This window comes from Talpa europaea, assembly GCF_964194135.1.
Source record: "Talpa europaea genome assembly, contig: HAP1_SCAFFOLD_127, whole genome shotgun sequence".
NCBI lineage: Eukaryota > Metazoa > Chordata > Mammalia > Eulipotyphla > Talpidae > Talpa > Talpa europaea.
The window spans coordinates 54,643-76,548 of NW_028167992.1; the positions used below are offsets into that span (position 1 = coordinate 54,643).

At 37.8% G+C, this 21,906-nt stretch overlaps 1 protein-coding gene across 1 annotated transcript in view; it reads right to left on the bottom strand.

Annotated features, from left to right (window-relative positions):
* Positions 1–9,777: 9,777 nt before the first annotated feature.
* ZNF277 (zinc finger protein 277) overlaps positions 9,778–21,906 on the bottom strand; it is a gene marked incomplete at both ends in the record, with an annotated part of 60,696 nt that continues 48,567 nt past the window's right edge. Inside the window, 5 exons of the mRNA XM_084259801.1 lie at positions 9,778–9,964; positions 12,038–12,212; positions 13,192–13,234; positions 14,793–14,889; positions 16,095–16,162. Coding sequence (XP_084115927.1) covers positions 9,778–9,964; positions 12,038–12,212; positions 13,192–13,234; positions 14,793–14,889; positions 16,095–16,162 — 570 coding nt within the window. The remainder of the gene's footprint in view (positions 9,965–12,037; positions 12,213–13,191; positions 13,235–14,792; positions 14,890–16,094; positions 16,163–21,906) is intronic.

Genomic DNA, 21,906 nt, shown 5'->3' on the forward strand with positions numbered 1-21,906 from the left:
AAATAAATCTTTAACAAAAAATAAAAAATAAAGGTGGACCTACAGAGTTCACTCCCACCTAGTAGAGAACCACCTGATTCGCTGACTACAAAGCCCCTCCTCTCTCTCTTCCTTAGCACAGGAGTGCTAATACATTAATAAAGAATGCTCCCAAGATTTATTTGTGTTTTTAAAAAGTGATTAATCCAGGCCTCCCTGGTGGCGCAAGGGGTTAAAGCACCACATTATGAAGCAATGCGCAGCCTCTGCAGCATGAGTTCGATCCCTGGCCGGCCAGAGAGCAACCCACACGGCGAAGCAGACCTCTCCTGTCTCGCCTGCTGCTCCCCTCAGCAGTGTATTTCAGTCAGTCTGCCTGTTCTGTTCCCCACTCTGTCTCTGGTGAATCTTCTCATCCTCCTGCATCTCTGGCCTGCACCCCAGCTCTTGTATGCATAAATAAATAAATCTTTTTTTAAAAAAGTGATTAATCCAAAGAGTGACTTTCTAATGGAGACATTCCTGTAAAAATTAAGTAATAACAAGGTGGAACCTTTCCTATATTCTTCCAAATGCCCGGTTTGCAGGCCCGCAGCCCCTCGGCTCACTGGTACCAAAGAGTGTGGAAACAACAAAAATAACAGATGACTGAGTCCTTATTACATGCTAGCCATTGGGCTGGGCCTTTTACATTCCTCTAAACCCCACACCAACCTCATTGAGATGAATAGCTGAGGCTTGGAAGCCTAAGTGGCTCCCCAGGGCGTGCAGCTCGGAAGTGGTAGAGAGAGAACCCACTCAGCTATTTTGACTTCAAGTGCCCAGCCCACTGGAAGAGAAGGCGAGCCGCTCCCAGCTGGCACACAAATGCGGTGCCCTTAGCAACAGCTCACAGCACACCACAGAGGCTGTCAGACCTCTTATTGTTGAACAATGTTCAAAAGGCTTTGTTCACCATTTAGGGTCTGAAATAATATACCAGGCTGCAAAGAAAATGTTGGGGTGGGACATTCTTCCATCCATAAAGAAAGTTCCAAAATGTTCTGTTAATTTTCTTATCAAGTTTTAAAGTAAATATGACTGCTGTGAGTTAGAAAAAAGGCCCTCCATTTGGGGGTGGAAGGTGTCATCTGAGGTGGTGGAGAGCTGCTAATTAGCCACTTTCAATCAGAGACTTCAAGTCTAGTCTTAGAGGTGCTCCATTATTTTAGATCTGTGCTCAGAGAAACAAGGATGCCATGGCCACAGCACCCCAAGGACCAGTTATGATTGATTTATTCCTAAATCCAGTGGGAGGCATCAGAAATGCTCTCAGAGGAAGGAGAGCTGCCCCCTTCACCACCTTGTCATTCACTTGTAAAGAGTCTTTGTCCTACCTGGCCCCTCTTATCACATCCTTCCTCATCTATTCTTTGTCAAATTCTTTTCCTCTTCAAAGCTCCCCTTTGATGTTCTTTTTAACTTGATTTCATCTATATAAAAATCACAGACATGGGCACTCAATATACTCTTTACTTATGAATATATTTGAAATTTTCCTTAATAAAAAAGTTTTTAAGTCTTTATTCCCATGAACGTCTCTAATCACATTTCCTGAAGGATGGCTCTGACTAATATTACGTGTAATTTGCAGAAGGACAGTGAATTTTAGGCACCCTGTCTTGAGCTCCTACCATGTGGGAACCCCTGGGGGAGTTGCTGGTGACACCAACATGAATTAGGTGTAAGCCTCATTCCTGGCCCTAGCCTGGCAATCTCTCTCAGAGCTTCCACCGTCCTAGCCCACAATCCTGATTTGATTGTCAGAGCAATCAGAGTGGGTGTTTCCAGGTCAACTGCAATCTTTCCAAGGGAATAATCTAGTTGACCAGGCCCTGTCCTGAGTCCTGGGCCAATCCCAACTCAAGATACTCCACAAATCAAAGCAGATGATTCTAGGAACAAGGTAAAAGATTTTATTTTCACTAACCGTAAATTAAAATTCAGTATTTCCTTCTACTATAAATGTAGGCAACAAATCATGGAATACTCTTGATGATAGAAACCACAGATGTATTCATATCACATTCAGCTGTTACAGGCACCTCAAAATATCATTTACACTCATTACCAATTCAATAGTTCCTGGACCCACAACTGGATCTCATTGAATGCATTAATAAATATGCATGTAGATTACTGGGTCACACTTTTTACATTTATAACTTCATTTAACATATTGAGTTTCTGTTGTAGTTAATTTTATTTTTGAAAAATATTATTTGCAAAAATGTCCATAGTCTTCACCATGTGCTAAAGGGACCATGGCATTGAGATTTACTGTTGAGTTGGTTTCCACCCAAACCTGAATTTTTAAAAATCAAATCTTTGTTGTACAATGTTCTAAATTAATTTTCTTTGCATTCTCTTTCCAAACTATACCTATATTTTATAAATTAATCTTTAAATTTAATACATAGATGCTATTGTTCTAATGTATTATATAAATCACAAATATACACAAAATTAGAAAGTACCCCCTAGTGTATGTACTCCAACCCTCTTGTGCAAACACTGATCTCTAATCAATAAATGTGAACTTGTCTTATTTTATCATGTCATCTCTACCAAGAATCATAAACTGGAATTAGCGCTCAGGCAAAAGTTAAAAATCAGGAATTTCATATGAAAATAGAGATTTCTGGAGCTTCCCTAGTGGCACAGGGGTTAAAGTCTCAGTGCCATCAAGCTATTGCCAGCCACTGTGGCATGAGTTTGATCCCCAGCCAGGGAGCTAACCCACATGGTGCAGCAGACCCCTCCTGTCTTGCCCGCTGCTCCCCTCAGCAGTGTATTTCAGTCAGTCTGCCTGTTCTGCTCCCCACTCTGTTTCTGGTCAGTCCTCTCACCCCCCACACCTCTGGCCTACACCCCAGTTCTTGAATGCATGTTTGCATAAATACATCTTTAAAAAAAAGAAGGAAATGTAGATTTCTGATTTTTTTTGAATAATAGTAGTTTTGGCCACATGGACGTGGGTTTCTGCCATAGCAATTGGCAGGGGCTGCTTAGGGAAAATGGCTTGAGTGGAGCGGTGCGCCCTTGGGGAGAGGGCACACCTCCTGTGGGGACTACAGTCTGCCTACACCACTTCAGTCTCTAGTACTGAAGTTGCCATTTTTGTAGGTTCCAAATGCTAAAAATAGAGGACTCTCTAACAAGGATCAATCGAATCATAAGTCTGCTTACTGTGTACCACCGTAAGAGCTTGTTTTAATAACATCCTGGGTTATTGCGGTGGCTGGGGTAATACCATGCTGTGGAAAGAAAGAATTTCACTAACCCAGTCATTTAAAAACTATGGTTAATATTGTCATTGGCTTCAGGGGGGATTTAAAATAAGTATGTTGTCACTGTCTGAGTAAAAGAGTAGTGTGCAAAGATGAAAGGTAGCTTGTAAATTGATAATCCAGTCTCTGAGAACTGAAACCATTCATTGATTGTAAGGTAGGGGCTCAGAGAGGCAAAAAAGAACACTTTCTTAGAGCTTTGGAATTTCATTGCTGAAACAAGACACTTGAGTTTCACTGTGGTTTGTGTTTATCCAGTTGCAACAGGACTACTTAGAACGTGTCTTGCGGTCTGCCTCCGCCTGGTGCATCCAAAAAGAACACAGATCCAATTCCTCAAAACTTGACAATGTATTTTTATCGAGAAATTTTTTTGTAGTCATAATGAATTTTATTAACAGGAAGCATCTCCTCAAATGAACTGGTAATAGTTAACATATCACACTGTACATTTTGTTGGAGATTTAAAAAAAGGATCAAGTTGTCTTGATAAAATGTAGATTTGTAAATGGTTGTCTAGGGAAATTGTATTTGATTAAAAAAATGATCACAAAAGAAAATTAACAATGTCAGAACTTACAATGGATAGTTTCATAGATGTATGAAGTACTTACTGTATGATTTACACAAAGCAGAAAAATTATTTGAAAATAATTCTAACAAAATCAAAATAAATAAGTAAAAGTTATTAGAGACAAGGTTATAAGACAGAACAGGAAATTGATTAAGGAATTAAACTTGTTTAACACTTCAGAAAATGTATCATGTTTACATTCATAAACATGGACTCCACGGAACCATGGTCAAAACAGCCCCTGGTGGGGATGCTCAGATTTATATCCTGGAGATAAAATATCTAGTTCCCACTAGAGATTAGTAACCTGAACCCAACAAACTCAAACCCCGGTATGGAGACAGCCTGGTGCTAATTCTGCTTAAACGTTACAGGCCACCACTTAAGACAGTAAGGCTGGGTACTGCCTACCCCTCCCACATTCCCCTTAACCTCCATTTAAACTGATGACATCACCAACCTGTATTCTCTGGCTCCTACCTTTTCCCTGCCTGGAAGGTCTTCCATTGCCCTACTTCCACTCCTTCTTCAAGACTCAGCCCTCCTGGCCTCCCTGGGGCTTCCATCCCCTCTAATCCAGATCTTGCCCCTTTATTTGAACTCCTGCTAAAGTTGTCAATGACTGTGTTGCTAACTCCAATAAAAACTCTTAGATTGCCTTCTCTGTTCTTCACTCCCTCCTTCTGGTTGCATTTCTTGCAGAGTTTCCATAATTTGTACAACGAAGCTCCTTTTGGCCAAATCCAATGTCCAGAAAGGGATCCACCTGTGGACCATTATCAACCTACACAGGGGGACAAGTTTGGGGATATAGCTGGGGCCATTCGTGAGGGATCTGTGAGTCATGTAGGAAGTCTAGAGCTGATGCCATGTTCAATGGGAAACCTTGTCTATTTGTCAGGAAGCTTCACTGCTTGTAATAGAAAACCCCACTTAAAGGGCTTACACAAATAAAGAGGGTATATGACTTGACTCAACAATAAGTCCAGGGGAGGACTTCCTTGAGGTGAGGGCTCTGACTTCATTTCTCAGAAATTCTCTTGACTTTGCTCTGAGAGTCCCTGGGCTAGTTTCTTTTTCACAAGGAAAGGGAGAATCTCCTTCCCTAAGCCATTTCAGACTCTTATGTTCATTCTGACTGGATCAGCTTGTCACAGGGAGCAGGGATTGCATAACCCAATCTCTCCGGAAAGTTCTTATTTGTCAGTTTCCCCAATCCTTACCCATAAGGTGAGGCTGGAGTCAATCTCAAATGGCAAGGCTGTTTTTAGTGAGGATAGAATGGTTCCCCAGTCTCCTCTCCAAACAAATTGGAAGCTATTAGCACAGGAAGAAAGGGGAAGTGAATGATAAATAAATAAACAGGGAAAATTCATTATAGCATCGAAAAGATTTTTGAAGATCATCCTAGCTGCTATGAGGATAGGCGGGGTCAGCAAGGAAGAAGGAGGCTATTTAGGAGACAATTGCAGTAGCTCAGTGATGGTAGAGGCTTAGAAGTACTTTGAAGACAATTGGCTAGACTTACTGATGGATTGGCTGATGTGGGAGGTAGTCTGGGTGTCGAGACTATGAAAGTCTCAAATGCCAAGCTTTGGACTTTATCTGTGTAGACAATGATGGAAACGTTGGAATGGGCGCCCTCTTATGAGACTAAGAGATTAATCATTCCTGTTTTTCACTGTCTACACCCCCTTAAATTTTCTTTTTTAGTTTTTTAAAGATTTACTTATATAAGAACTAGGGTACAGGTCAGAGATGCTGGAGGGTGAGAGAATTCACCAGAGACAGAGCGGGGAACAGAACAGGTAGATGGACCAAAGATAATGCTGAGGGGAGCAGCAGGTGAGGCAGGAGAGGTCGGCTGTGTCATGTGGGTTTCTCCCTGGCCCGCCGGGAATTGGACCCATGCTGCAGAGGCTGCAGACAGCTTCACAGAGCAGTGCTCAACCTGCTGTGCCATTGGGGAGGCCCTTCTTTTTTAGTTTTTACAGTATACTCTAATGCATTCTTTTGCTCTTTTAATGTTTTCCAAATGATGAAAACACCAAAATCACAATATCTCACTTTATAAGAGTTTATTTACTGCTCATTCTGCATCCAAATCAGCTGAGAATATCCTCAAAAATCTTTTTTTTGTACTCTAATTTTATAAGTGAGAAAGGACACAGCTTCACTTGAATTTTAGAACATTGCGAAATTAACATTAATTTAGCTGAATGCTTTCACTTTGAATTAACATGCCTGCAATGCCATTCAATCTTGCAAATTGCTGTCATCAGGAATTGAACATGGTTTAGCTTTTCAAAATATCAATTATAAGACATAAAAGTTGAACTTCAGTTCCTGGTTTATTCCTCCTGCTATTCATCATCTAAACCTCATTGAAATAGTTGAATTAATCTTAAAGAATATAGGATGGCTACTTTTGTAGAATAAGCAAATAATAGATACAATTTGATAATCTTTTATATAAGTGGACTGATATGTTAATTCTGTATGCAAATTTAGCTAAGCACTTATATTAAAAATTCATTCTTGTTCTTTCAAGTTTGATTTTGCAAAAAAATAAAAGGCATTCCTCCATTCATTAAAAAAGTTCAGGACTTGATTTTTTCTCATTTAAATTTCCCATATATTATTTTGTCATATATGATTTTGTTGTGCTTTTTTCTCTTAGTCGCCTATCCCTCTGATCTTGTTTCTCTGATCCTTTCTTTACCCTTGATGACGATACATATTCCTGTCCAGATATTTCACAACATTCTTTAAAGTGTCAAGTGAGATGATATGTACTTTAAACAATGTGCAGGGGACTGCTAAGCTTTACAGGACACCTTCTCTTTTGTGTTACTATAACCTCTATAGTTGTAGCAGTCACTATCAGGATCCTTTAGCATTACAGCCTCCTCCATCTTTGTGTGAGGGCCTTCTCAGACGTTGAACACCAAATTTCTGGTTTATGTCTTTTTAAAGTATATCATCAAAACACTTAACACTAACAAAATTTAACAAAAGAAAAATCAATACCAAGATCTTCAAGTAGTTATCAAGACAAATGATACTCCCAGAAAGCTGGAACTTCCATAACAGAAACTCAGTGAGTCTTGATTTCAGCTACACCAGGATGCTAGGCCATCTGTGTAAGTTATCTGAATTCCTTGATCTATGAAGTTAAACTCGACTGGGAGGAATTTCCCTCAAGAAGTGAATGTTGACAAGATGTTTTACCATTCCTGTGGGAAGAATCAACAGATCTTCCCTCAGGGTGACATATGAGACTGTAGGAGATCAGGATATGCCTCTCCAAAATATGCCATTCTAGTCTAAAGATTACTTTGGAGCTGAAGGCAATTGAGAAAAAACAGATATGAGTTCTCTGCCCTATCTACCTGAAAACAAGATCATAAATTCTCCTTGCAAAGGTGTATACCCAGCCACCCTCTTTCTCCTTCATAAAGTTGTTTTAAAAAGTCTATTCTTTCCTTTCATTGCTTTAGTTCAAAGACTGAAGCAAATTCTAGAAAATACTCCAAACATTCCTTGATTTCCCCAACAAATCTGTTTCCTAGTGACAGAGAATTCTAGACAACTTAATCTTAAGTTTTAAAAAAATTTTAACTTAATTGTCTTTAACTTAGGCATTTTTCATTACAAATGGGCCCCCGTTTCTTTGCTTGATTTTCAAGAAAGGCCTTGTAAGACTGTACAAACAGAGGCTTAGAAATCTAAAGCTACGATGAGAGTTTACATAGTTGACAAATCTAGTTGACTTTGGATCCTGTGATTGGAGATTACTGCTGAGACTCTGGACAGGAATTATCACTTCAAGATTGGTCTTGGGCACCACCTACATACTGTCTTTCACAACTGAAAACTAGAACAGTCCAGGACTCCAGTACACAGGTTGTATAAAGAATCCACTTGTAAAGAAGTGATCGCATAAGGAAATCATTTGGTAAGCCCTAAAAAATAGATATAGGTAACAATGACCAATGGCTATGAAAATGGTTAGATGAAATACTGATGGGAAACTATATTGATGCAGCAGATTGACAATATCTGAATACATGAATCCGTCTCACATCCCTAAAAGTGGCACAAGAAATATGTGCCTGATGTGATGCAACAGGAACCACATAGTAGCTCTTGTGAATTATTCTTGTAAAAATTTCTTTGACCATAAATTTAAAGGAGCTTCTAGGTCTGTCATTTGCATGAAAAGTAGGTGATTGTAGAACATGTTAAATGACTCTAAGAGGCATCCAAACCACCCAGCTTCTTTAACAAATAAGTGTCATTTTACAAAGAGGGAGCATGAACTATTATAAATTTTTAGATTTTTAAGGACCACAGGAACCACATGCAATATATGGATCTCATTCGAAATCTGATTTAAACAAACCAATTGCAAAAAGTCATCTTAAAAATCTTTTTATTTTGAAACAATTTTAGAATTACAGAAAAGTTGCCACAGTATTAAGAATTCTCACATACCCTTCACCTTGATGCTTCAAATACTAACATCTTATAACATTGGCTTTATCATTTTCTCTCCCTATAGCCATGTAAGTTTCTTCAGAGTAAGTTGCAAACAAATTTTCATGACTCCTAAACACTTCATTGTGCATTTTCTAAAGATAGGATATTCTCATACCTAACTGCAGTACAATTATCAAAACCCAGAAACTAAGACCAATCAAAACCCAGAAACTAACACCAATAACAGAAGTTATTAAAATTCTGCCAATTGGGCCTCCCCTGGTGGCACTGCGGTTGAGCGCTGGGCTGCGAGGCTGCCCGCAGCCTCTGCAGCGCGGGTTCGTTCCCCGGCCACCGGCGAGGGTCCCACCAAAAAAAAACAAAAACAAAAAAAAAAAATTTCTGTCAATTATTCAACTAATTCTTTTATAGCAAAAGAAAAAAATTTTTCCTTGGTCTAGGATTCAATCCAGCATTTGATATTTTTGAATTCTCTTTAGTCTTCTTTAATCTGGAACAATATTTCAGTCTTTATGTCTTGATTTCTGAAGAGTAGGGGTTTCTCAGTTTGGGTATGAATGATATTTCTTCATTATATTCACATTATACAAGTTATATACATTACTAAAAGTGATATTTTGTCCTCCTTATTATGTCTTATCAGGAAGTATACAATACTTGTCTTACAGCCGATAAAAATTACAAAAAAGACATTTTTGGGGACAACTAAGGAAGAATGAAAACATAGGATATTAAGAAGTTATTGTTAATTTTGTTAGGTGTCATAATGGTATTGAGGTTATGTTTTTTAAAAAGATGCTTATGTGTTAGTGATAAATACGTTGTAGAAGAAATAGTTATCTGGCCTGATGTCTATTTCCAGGGAGTTTGCTAACTCCAGGCAGTCGTGAGAATACAGCCAATCTTGATTACTCTGAAATGGGGTTGAATCTGTGCATTATATAGATCTCAAATAATTTTTCCTCTCTTCCGTGGTTCCACTTTTGGTCATTACATGCATAGCTTACCATGTACTAGAGAAGGCACTTATAGGTCAAATTTTGTGATTTGTTAGATGGAAAAGTATGTAGGAAGAGACTGAAACCACTGGATAAAATTAGGTTTCTGAATGATTTGAACATTTCATTTCTTGTGATTTGAGCATTGTCCTTATTATAGATAATTATGAATATAATGAAAAGAGCTCAAGTACAATGATTTCATAATAAAACTTTAGAGTCAAAATACAAAGTCACATTTTATTTTTCTACTTAATTTTTTGAAAATAACATTCATTTTTTGAAAAAGTTCACTGCACCAAGGACTTTGCTGATGTTTAGATTTAAACTATACTTCATTCATGTCTGCCTCATAGGAGAAAAGCGAGGCAAGTTGGTTCTGTGTCAGTTCCTTCTAGTTTTTTAAGCGCTCATGTAGAAGCAACCGATTCAAAATACTGCTTTGTTTCAAAGCACACAGTTTAGATGTGTCTTCACTGATGATGGCAATATTTCCATTTTGTTCCTGTGCTGTCAGATCACTTTCACTATCAGACAGGGTACACAGGAGAGTGTCATTTTCATAGGTTGGAAAATAATACCTGAAAACAATCACAGACATACTGAATTACCAAACTAATAAATTTTCCAGAAAATTTCTAGGCAGCTGAATTGTACACATTATCATAATTTTGCTGGTTTCTTTACTGAAAATTTCAACAATATTTTGCAAAGTCTAGAAGGAATGAGATTTCTGCTTTATTTTTATTTTGGTCTCTATTGGCTAATATCAGTTTTAGTGAATTCTAGTATCCTTCCTAGTTGGTCATTAATGAAATGACATTCCTTTCATTTTTTTCTCATAGGCTCGCTCCAGTTCTGCTTCATAAGTTACAGTGTTCAAATACAGATACTCTTTCATACACTAATCTTCAAATACCTGATGAAAATTATTGTTTTAAAATAATTGTTTTCATTAATTCCAAAGGGCACCTGCACGCCTATGTTTATAGCAGCACTATTTACAATAGCTAAGCTATGGAAACAGCCCAAATGCTGAAAAATAGATGACTGGATCAAGAAGATGTGGTACATATACACCATGGAATATTACTCGGCAATCAAAAAAGATAAACACATGCAGTTTGCAGCAACATGGATGGAGCTAGAAGGGATCATGCTCAGAGAAATAAGTCAGAAAGAAAAAGAAAAATACCGCATGGTCTCACTCATAGCAGGAATTTAGAAAACCTAAATAAGAGACTAGGAAAAAGACTAATCAATACAAAGTAAAAATCAATATCAACAAGCAACTATAAACCAGAGAGACACTACAGGGTTGGGGGGGAGTGAGCAGTGGGGAGAGGAAGGATTAGAGTCAAAATAAGGGGGGGGGGTGTTGCAATTGTATGGGGAATATAACCAAAATGAAAATGCATACATTGTGCAAAGATGAAAAATGATGTAAGATTTATATAAAATAAAATATTAAAAAAAATAAAATAATTGTTTTCTCTCGTGTTTGGTTTTCCAACCTGATCATTACTGGTTTCTTCATTCTGGGTGGTCAAAATTTTAAACATCTACTGAATTTTTAAAGTTTATTTTATATATTTCTTACATCATTTTTCATTTTTGTACAATGTATGCATTTACATCTTGGTTATCGTCCCTGTAAAATTCTTACCCCCTTGTTTTGATCCTGCTCCCTTCTCGCCCTCCTGTCGTGTGTGTCTGGTTTATAGTTGCCTGTTGATTTTGATTTTCACTTTATTATAATTAGTATTTTTTTTCTTTCTTTCTGGCTTATTTCCCTGAGCATGATCCCTTCCAGCTCCATCCGTGCAGCAATCAAAAAAGATAAACTCATGCCATCTACTGAATTTTAAGTCTGTTTTTTTCTGGTTCCTTTTCTGGACAAAGAATTATAGGAACAGGGTATCAGGTCAATACAGGGCTGATTTGATCTCTCACAAATCTGGGATTTTCTAAGGAATCTCTGGGCCATTAGACTTTAGCCTTTTTGAGGTTCCTTCAACTGAGGTTATCCAGAGCTATGTGAGAACCAGTCCAGCTAAGGCTGGACTGGCAAAGGATACCTAGGAGTCTGACAAGACTTCACATTTACATACCACTGAGCACCTGCAAAATTTCTGTAAAGTGCTCAGATGTGAAAGAAATACTGAGAGCCCCAACAGTTGCATACTTGACACAACAATTTCATTTTTAGGAGTTTATCTAAATGAAACAATTAGATATGTGTGCAAATTTGAAGGCAAATGAATAGTTACTACATCATTTGTAAGAGCAGAAAATAAGAAACAACCTAAATATCTAACAAATTAGGATTTATCTGTACCATTGGGCTACTTGGCAGCCATTAAAAATGCAAAAATATGTGCTGGATATGGATAGATGCTCACAATATTTTGTTGAAACATTAATTAAAAAATCTATATTTTTATATCTATTACATCTGTCTCCGCACCACAAAATCTGAAATAGTTGTTAACATTTATAAGAGGGGTATTACTTTAAAAATAAGGTTTTTGAAGATTTTTACTTTTTATGATAAATATGCACTTCTTTTTTATTCAAGCTTTAGACAAATCAAATAAAGGTTCAAAATAAAGCAGATGGGGCAAAGAAAGGATGTCTGGTTGAGTAGAACTCACTGTGGCTGATCCCAAGTCTGTCTTTCAGGAAGCAGCGATGTATGTTTGGCTTCTTCCATGTGAATCCTTAAGTCTCTTTTGGATTTGAACTTCACATGGCAGCCATAACATCTACATTGGTGAATCTGCCTTCGAATGAAATTGACCAGCTTTACTTGCTGATAGAAATTTAATTCTGAAAGCGAGAGTTAATGGAATTATTAGATAACTGATAAGATTCATTTTTGTGCTGCTAAATATTTTTTTTAAATAATGGCCTATTTTCTTTATTAACCAACCTGAAAGAGGTAGTATAATTAAAATGCATAATGAGAGAATGCCAAATAATAACAGCCAATACTTACATAGGGCATCTGTGCTTGCACAGTTCTAATCAACTTCCATGTATTAATACCTTTAATCCTCACAAAACCCACATTATCCACATTAAATACTGGGAAACTGCCCAAGGTGGCATGACTAGTAAGTGGAAGAGCCAGGTTCTGACACCAGGCTGTTGGCATCAGAGCCCATGCTGTTGACTACTAAGCAAATTATGTACAAAACATACATATACGTGTCTATAAAAGCAGCAAAGTGTAGTGAGGTGAGGTGTAGGAAGTGAGCTTTTTACTGTCTTGGATCCATTAGTAAGCCAGTATTTTACATCTTGCTGCACCCAATCTATTATAATGACACAGAGAATGATGCAATTGAGTGCATCTATAATAAATAAGCTAGCTACACTGCCACGCTGTGCAGAGGTGTTTTACATACATTCTCCCCTCCTGCTACCATTCTGCTGACCTGAGGCCCAAGGTCACACAGTGGGCGCTGGAGCTGTGATAATGGCTCTCATCTGATGTCAAAACCCACACTTTTCCCTCAAGCTCCCACCACTTAAAAATAGATATTAGCCATTAACTGGAATTTTAATTGAAGCTTTTGTATATATAGCAAGAGGAGGAAAGACTATGAAATAAAAAAACATATTTGAATATTACAGTTCGAGATGATTACAAGCTACTGTTTTGGGCCTCTCTGTGAAGACCATCTGTGGAGAGAAGCATTTTGGCTGTGTGCTCCCCAATTGCAACTGCAGAACGTAGTACCACTTTCAGGGTGGTATGTAAAGAACACCGCAGCATGGAAAAACACCGCCAAGTCAAACTTACCAAGTTCTGACTTTATTTTGAGGAGATCAAATTCGTGTGCATCCTAAAAAGAGGAATGAATATATCTGTGAACATATAAATTATTTAATGCTTCAGGCTAAAGTTACAAACTCCACAGAAATTTGAACACTGTAGAAATTAAATCTCATTTCATCATTTTCTGTCTTCGAAGTTTTCAAAATCTAACTACTTCCCTTTATATCCAATTGCCTCTTAACACAGTCCAAACAAGTCAAATCAGTTAAAACATTTGAATTATTCACAGCTTGTATCCATAATTTTTATAATCTATTATATGCATTCTGCAGTCTGACTAAAGTATCTTCAGGCCCTAGGTAAGATGTGGCCCTGCTCTATCGTGTGTCTGGACCAGAATTAGGGATATAGGTCTCCTTTTCCATAAGCAGATAGGTAATTTTATAAATTCTGCTTTTCATTTTACACTGTCACATATACTGTTTAAATGTACAAGTTTCTCTCATTCACATTTTCCCATAAATCACATTTCTTTTGAGTTTTACAATTCAGACTTCTTTTTTTTTCTGTTCTAGTATTGCAATTGTCCATTTGAGTAAATGTATTAATTTAAAAGCCTTACAGAGAATAAAGACCATCTAAGTACTTGCAAAGGCAGCTCGTGTAGTCCACAGTTAGGACAGTTAGGAATTCCACCGCAAATTACTACTGAACACGACTGAGCATAAGCTGAGGACACCAATCAAGGATGCTGCAAGGGGAATCCCTTCACAGGGGTGGGGTACTAATGTTCTTTTCAGTGCAAAGATTTAGGGTATTATGAATTGAATGTAAACAGTGGAAACTACACACACATACTGCTGGTAATCTGTTTTAGAGACACTGATTCTCTGCTTTCATGAGAGCAAATGAGCACGACCTTTTTAATACTTTCTGGATTCTTATTTTACTCAACTAAGAAGACTGTTTCTGAATGAGATTGAAGGAAAGGTGGACAAAAGAGTCAGTTATACTATTGGCAGGGAGAGCATATTAGAAACACCGAGTAACATTTTTCTATTATAATCACTTCTGTACCCCCAAGCTGCAATATTGTCATGCATCATTAGATCTTCCCCCTTCCATACCTCTACCACCCAGATGAGGATCAGAGGTATAGGGAGTGTGTAACCTCTCACACAGACTGGGGAGAAGGGCTGCAAGACCAAACCCTACACTGCCTCTGCCTCCATCTCCCCTAATACCCACCAAGGGCTTTGTGAATGCCAGATTTCTCTCTTCTTGCTCACCTCACTCATCAGCACAGAAGTAAAGGAAAAAGACTAAGAGCCTGTTCATTATCTGGGCATCGTTAACAGTGGTTGCAAGTCCCACATTCTAAACTACAATTGTCTTATAAGCATCTTAAAAGTGGGATGGTACCAATGGCCTGCAAAATTTAACACTAAAGCTCATGTACATCTAGTTGATTGCATGAACTAAATTACTCTGAGTTCTGGTTCTCCTTCATGGACCTCTGTTTAGTTTATAGTACTTTTAAGAAGGGCATAATGATTGAGAAAATAAAGGTATCAGCTTCCCTTTAAAGAACAAAACAAAATTCAAATGAATAAAAAGTATCTCACCTCCATGTGCACACATAATTTCTCCATTGTTTCTTCTTGCTTTTCACAAAAAAGGCAGACAGCAGAGACAGGGTGTTCTTCCCAATCAGACCAGTCACTATGTTAAAAATGAAATAGGAAGTATGGCAATTGCCTTCATCAAGAGGGTGTACTACATAGTGACTTGGTATTAACTTTTTTTTCTCTAGGAAACCCTGCCAATCTCTTTTAACTCTTGACATTTTTGTAAAGATTGTCACATTCTATTATGACTTTTTGATACAGTTTTTGAAATTCAAAGCAGCACCATGAAATTAATATAAACAGTGAACAGGTGCTGCTTCATTTTCTCATATTTGCCTGTTCTGAGCAGCTCTTTCACCATAAAATCAGTGCAATGTCTTTCAGAGACAACTAGTTTTAATTTGCAAGGAAACATATCAGGAAATGTGATGCGCTCTCTCATTAACCACAACCAGTAAGCACACATGCTGTGAGGTGTGATACTGGGAGTATGTTTCTGCATGACAAATGGTATATCTTAAAATGGCAAATTGTATATATATATATATCTCTCATGTAGGAAATACTGATCATTTTAAATGGGGCAATTGTTAAATCTGATGGTAGACAGACTCCAGAAAGCATGTAAGATCCTTTTTACTGTTTTCTCCCCTTCTTGCATATATATATATATATATATATATATATATATATATATATATATATATGTATATGTACATGTACATATTGTGAATTTCTTGTCATTCCTATACCAGAAAAATCAAAATACCAGAAGAAAAAAAAAAGTCCGAACAGCTTTGAATGAAGAGTGGAGAACAGGGAAATTTTTAGACTAAAAAGAATACTTCTCAGATTTATAATTTCAAGAAAAGTAGTCATGAATGTTTTAAGTTAGTCATCAATGGAATGAACAGAAGGTTAACTTCAGTTATATCCTCTCATACAATGAAAAGCCACATGCAGAGTCCAAAGATGGCATCATTTCAAGGTGTGGGGAACAAGTTATTAAGCAAAGCACTAGGGATTGTATTTTTCTCTGAATTCTATATTACCTGTGTGTTCAATTAATAGCTTTATCACAAGACACTTTAGATGGAATAACAATTGCTTTTGTGATTTTTATGTCAATGTCAATTTTTGAATTTGAGTTTTTTGTACATGTAAGGATTCATGGCTTAGAGAGAAGGCCTTCTTTCTTTTTATTCTATCTCTTCAGAATGATAATTTTAAACCTAACTAAAGAGCTGTTTTCTTGTTCTTAAAACATTATACTTAATTAGCAGCAATAATAGGTCTTACTCTTCCTGCTGATCGAGCAACTCCCGATCATCTTCCAATTGAATTTCTTCCCAGGATTTTCCAAGTTCCTGTGTAGGAATAACAGAAGGATTAGGGGGTTGGTGAAGGAGAGAGAAAACAAATACAGAAATTAAAAACAAACAACCCCAAATCAAGAAACCCAAGGGTTTTAAAAAAATTCACACAAGATATATTAAAATTGTTACTTCAGTGATAAGAAAGGACATATCCAAAAATGCTTTTGCTTTTAATAGGCTTTTCTTTTTGGAGAAGCAACATGATGTTTTAAATCAAATTCTTTTCTCTTGAATGTAAACCAGCATTTCCTAACTCTGAATGCACATTAGAATCTCTTGAGAATCTTTTCTCAAAAGCCAGAAATATCCTTGGTAGAGACCCTCCCAGCTGGAGTCTGTTTTCTACTGGAGGTCCTTACAGTCTGTTTCCCAGACAGCAGTCACACTGAAATCTGTAAAGCAGCCACATCCAATGGCTTTGCATCACATTTAGTACAAATTTCATTGTCCCTGACATGGTTTTTGGGTCTACCCTGGTCCCTCATCATCTCTTATGTCTCACAGCTTTTCCTTTTGCTCAGTTTGCTGAGGCCACACTAGTCTTTCTGCTGTTCCTTGAACACTACAAGGTCCTCTCCCGTCCCTTCCTCCCCCAGTCCCAATCCCCCCCACCCCACTCTATTACACTTCATCTGTGTGAAACAGTGCTGCTTCACATATCTGCATGCCTTAGATATTCTGGTTTTTGCTTAGATGCAACCATTCTTTTTCTAATTAATCTGCCCAAAACAATATCCCTTTCCAAGTTACTTTTTATTCCATGATATTTTATTTTCCTTCATAGCACTGATGATCTGAAAACATTCCCCTTATCTGTTTTCTTATTTGCTATCCATCCCCACAGAATGTCTGTGAGGATACGGCCTTTGTTCATTGTTACATTTCCAGAGTTAGGTAGGCAGTGCCAATCTAGATCCTCCTCAAAAGGTTTTTGTAAGGTAAGCATGGTACCAGGCAATAGCAGGTACTGAAGTATCTACTCAAATTCCTTTTACCTCTTAACAGTTTATGGAGAAGTTCTACTATTTCAGGATCATGTCTGGCAAATTTAGTTTCAGCGAAACTTTATGGAGTAATGAACAGGAATGATTCTTTTGGCCCACCCACTTCTATTTTCTCTATTGAGTCATTTGTCCTTCCTTTCCTCTCCTCTCTTCACTCAATCTTTCTAATGCAAAAGCAGACAGAGTACTAAAGAAGGATGCAGGGATATTAATGGACAGCTTTTTAAGTAGCAAAACTATGATTATCATTAGACCCACTCTGATCTGCTATAAATACAGATATCGTGGTCTTTGTGGATTTGTCTCTAACAGCAAGGGGAAAAAAAAAAATATATATAAAATGGAACTACATGAAACTAAAAAGCTTCTGCATAGCAACAAGACACCCTACCAAATGTAAGAAAATATTTGAACACAATATATCTGAAAAGGGAATGACACCCAAGATACATAAAGAACATACAACTCAACAAAAGGAAACAAATAAATCAATCAAAAAGTGGGCAGAAGAGCTAAATAGACATTTGTTCAAATACATACTAATGGCCAACAGGCACTTAATGAGCAATTTTTCATTAACATTTACCAACATCAAAACCACAATGAGGGGCCTTCCTGGTGGTGCAAGGGGTTAAGACGCAACCTATGAAGCTGTGTCTGCAGCCTCTGCGTCACGAGTCCGATCCCCTAGCCGGCCAAGGAGCAACCCACATGGTGCAGCAGATCTCTCCTGACTCGCCTGTTGCTCCCCTCAGCAGTGTACTTTGGTCAATCTGCCTGTTCTGTTCCTCACTCTGTCTCTGGTGAATCCTCTCACCGCCCAGACCTCTGGCCTGTACCCCAGCATAAATGAATAAATCTTTTTAAAAAAACAACACAATGAGATACCATTTCACACCAGTGAAAAGGGTCCATATTAAAAAGACCAGAAACAAGTGCTGGGAAGAATGTGGAGAAAAATGAGCCCTCATACACTAGTGGTGGAAATGTAGAGAGGCCCAACCTCTGTGGAAAACAATATGGAGATTTCTCAAAATATTAAAAATAGATCTACCATAGGATCTAGCAATTCAATTCCTAAGCACTTACCGAAGAATGCAAAAACACTAATGTGAAGAAATTTATGCATGCCTATGCTCATTGCAGCATCACTTAAAACAGTTATGTTATGGAAACTGCAAACAACCTAAGTGCCTAAGAGCAGATGAGTGGATTAGGAAGATGTGGTGTGTGTGTGTATAATGAAATACTATTCAGTTACCAAAAAAAAAAATAAATAAATAAACTTTTCCCATTTATGATAACATGGATGGAGGAATTGGAGGATATAATGCTAAGTGAAATAAACGAGGAGAAGACAAATACTGGATGGTTTCACTTACATGTGAAATACAGAGAAATGAAACAAAAGTCAGACAAAACCAAACCTGTAACAAACCCTAGCGATCTGACTGTAGAATTAAGACTACCTGAGGGATTGCTGGATCATATGGAAGCTCTATGTTTAGTAGGTCAAGAAATCTCCACACAGCTCTCCACAGTGGTTGGACCAGTTTGCACTCCCACCAACAGTGCAGGAGAGTTCCTTTTTCTCCACAACCTCACCAACATTTGTTGTTGCTAGTTTTTTTACTATGTGCCATTCTCACTGGTGTAAGATGGTATCACATGGTAGTTTTGATTTGCATTTCCCTGATTACAAGTGATGTTGAACATTTTTTCATATGCCTGTTGGCCATTTGCATTTCCTCTTCAGAGAAATTTCTTTTTAGCTCTTCTGCCCATTTTTTGACTGGATTATTTTCTTTGTTGTTGTTGAGTCTCATCAGCTCTTTGCAGATTTTTGTGATCAGTCCTTTATCATTAGTGTTGTGTGCAAAAATGTTCTCCCAGTCGGTGGGGTTTCTCTTTGTTTTTGTTATTGTCTCTTTTGCTGTACAGAAGCTCTTTAATTTGATGTAGTCCCAGCTGTTTATCTTTGCCTTCACTATCACTGCTTTGGGTGATGTGTCTGTAAAGATGTCTTTGATGTGCATATCATGGAGTGTTTCGCCTATATTTCCTTCTGTGTATTTTATGGTTTCAGGTCTTATGTCTAGTTCTTTAATCCATTTTGAGTTGGGCGCTGGAAGGGATCATGCTCAGCGAAATAAGCCAGAAAGAAAAAGAGAAATACCGGATGGTCTCACTCATAGCAGGAATCTAGAAAACTTAAATAAGGGACCAGGAAAAAGAATAACTATAAGAAAGAAAATATCAAAATCAACAAATAACTATGAACAAGAGACACTCTATGGGGGGGTGGGGGGCGGGGAAAGGAGGGCTTGGGGTAAAAATAAGGGGGTTGTAATTGTATGGGGAATATAAAAATTAAAATTAAAAAAAAAAAAAAAGACTACCTGAGGGAGAGGAGGTAAAGGAGGGAGGAGAGCAAAGTGAGAAGGGCCACAGTAGACCCTGGTGGAGAACTGTGGGTGTTAGGTGTGGTGTGTTGACATAAATCTGATGAGGTGTGATCCTATGCCTCTGACTTATGTACAGAGTTGTAAACCAATGTCACAAAAATTTTTTTGTCATTTACAAAAAAAGGAAAAAAGCAGATAACCTTTTGGAAGAACATATCCAAAATTCATTTGTGAATTTTGTGTGAACATTTTTTTGTGAACATTTGTGAACATTTTTTTCTCAAGGGAGGTATCCATTTAACTGAAAACAAAGAACTATGAGTGCCATTAAGATTTAGGGGGGCCTCCCCAGTGGTGCAGTGGTTGAGCGCTGGGCTATGAAGCTGCCCACAGCCTCTGCAGCTCCGGTTTGATCCCTGGCCGCGGGCGAGGGTCCCACATGGCACGCAGACCTCTCCTGCCGTGCCCGTTGCTCCCCTCAGCAGTGTACTTCATTAGTCTGCCTGTTCTGTTCCCTGCTCTCTGGCTCTGGTGAATTCTCTCACCCTCCCGCACTTCTGACTGTACCCAGTGCCTGTATAAATAAATAAATAAATAAATCTTAAAAAAAAAAAAAGATTTACGGGGAAAAAAATCTATCACTCATCAACTTAATGAGACGTTTTTGAAGCTGTCATTATCTATCAGCTAAATGATGTATAAACTCAGACAAGCAGGATTTACCATAATGTCAGTGGAGACAGTTAATTTGGGCTCTATAATGTCCTTCCCATAGTGATCATGAAGTATGGGAACCTCATTATGGACCTGAGAATGTGCTCAACATTGCCAACAGGATACTTGTTAGCTGGTGATGAAATAAATTTTTAATTCATTATTTGGCCTCTCTGGATGTAAGATATTACTAAAGGATGGGCCATTTGTGATATTATCATTCTCAATGATATGGACAGATGTTGCTTATCAATAAATGTTTTGAGTCAAAAGTGACAAAAGCTTTCTTTCAGTGTCTAACTTCCAAACTCAAAAGTATTATTTACAACTTTCTCAGTACTTAGGAGCAACATGTAGGGATTTATCTAGGCAATACAGCACTAAGCATTTGCCACTTGAGAGGAAAAGGGAATTCTGTGTTTATTACGATATCAGGAAAAAAGTAACGGACATGTGACAGTGGCCCACATTTTCCTAGGGCCCTCTGCCTTGTATTGTTAAATATATGACATAGGGTTCAAGACACAGAGAAAAAAAAGCATCTAACTCTCAAATTAAGACACAGTGCTTGCTAATGAATCATATCACGAAAGCAAAGCATGCAAGAAAAACAAATTTTGGAAGGCATGTCAGTAAAGATGTTCAGAACGCCCCCACAAACCCCTGCATCAGATGGTTTATGATCAATGAGAGGGTGGAAAAAAACATGGAAAAAAAAAAAGACCCAGCATCCTTGTGCCCCAAAACACACATTCTTACATATGCTTACACAAAAAAATAGAAATAGGGAAAGAGAAGTTTTTAAATATAAATTCTTTCATTAACGTGAACTACAACAAAACTCTGAAAAACAGTTTGCCTACAAATGGCTTTATATATTTTAAGAATAAAAAAGTTTAAATCAAAGAATGGTAAAACCACTGCAGAAATAAGTTCCCTTTAGAAAACTCAGAGGTGGAAACATTAGCACCTTAGGAATATGCAGCTGAAGTGTTGATGATGGCCAGCAGGCTGTTGTCTTCTGAGGTAGAGGAATCTGAGCACAAGAACCTCCTGGGACCTTAGCCACCCCATCACTGCACTGAGCCCTTCTGTTTGTGTGAAAATAAAGCAAAACTTGAAGTGGATAATCTAGACTATGCAAAGACCTTTAGCGTATTTTCAAATGTGTTGTTACTCAAAACCGATACTGAAATATTAAATATGGAAATTATCTCACCAAAGGAAAAAGGAACCTATCAATTTCAAAACTGAGGGGATAGCCAAAAAGGACGTCTTTGTCCCTTGGCTGTCCCAGCTTTTATGCACTTTGAGTGCACCCTGTTAGGAATACCCTGGATGCTTCCGTCACCGCTGGAGATTCTCTCTGAAACAGAGGTCAATTACTGCATATATTTGCTATAGGAGGAAAGGTCAAAATAAAAACTTTGTAGAAATCATGACAAGGTGTTGAAATTACACTGCTTACAGGTGTGTTTCTCCTACCACACTCTTAAACTCTTTGCAAGGTGACTAAATCAACCAGTTTGCCTGCTGGTTTCTTTCTGTTCCACCAGCATCTTGTCCTCGGAAGGCATTTCAAGGTTGGTAGAATATATGAAGCCAATGAAAT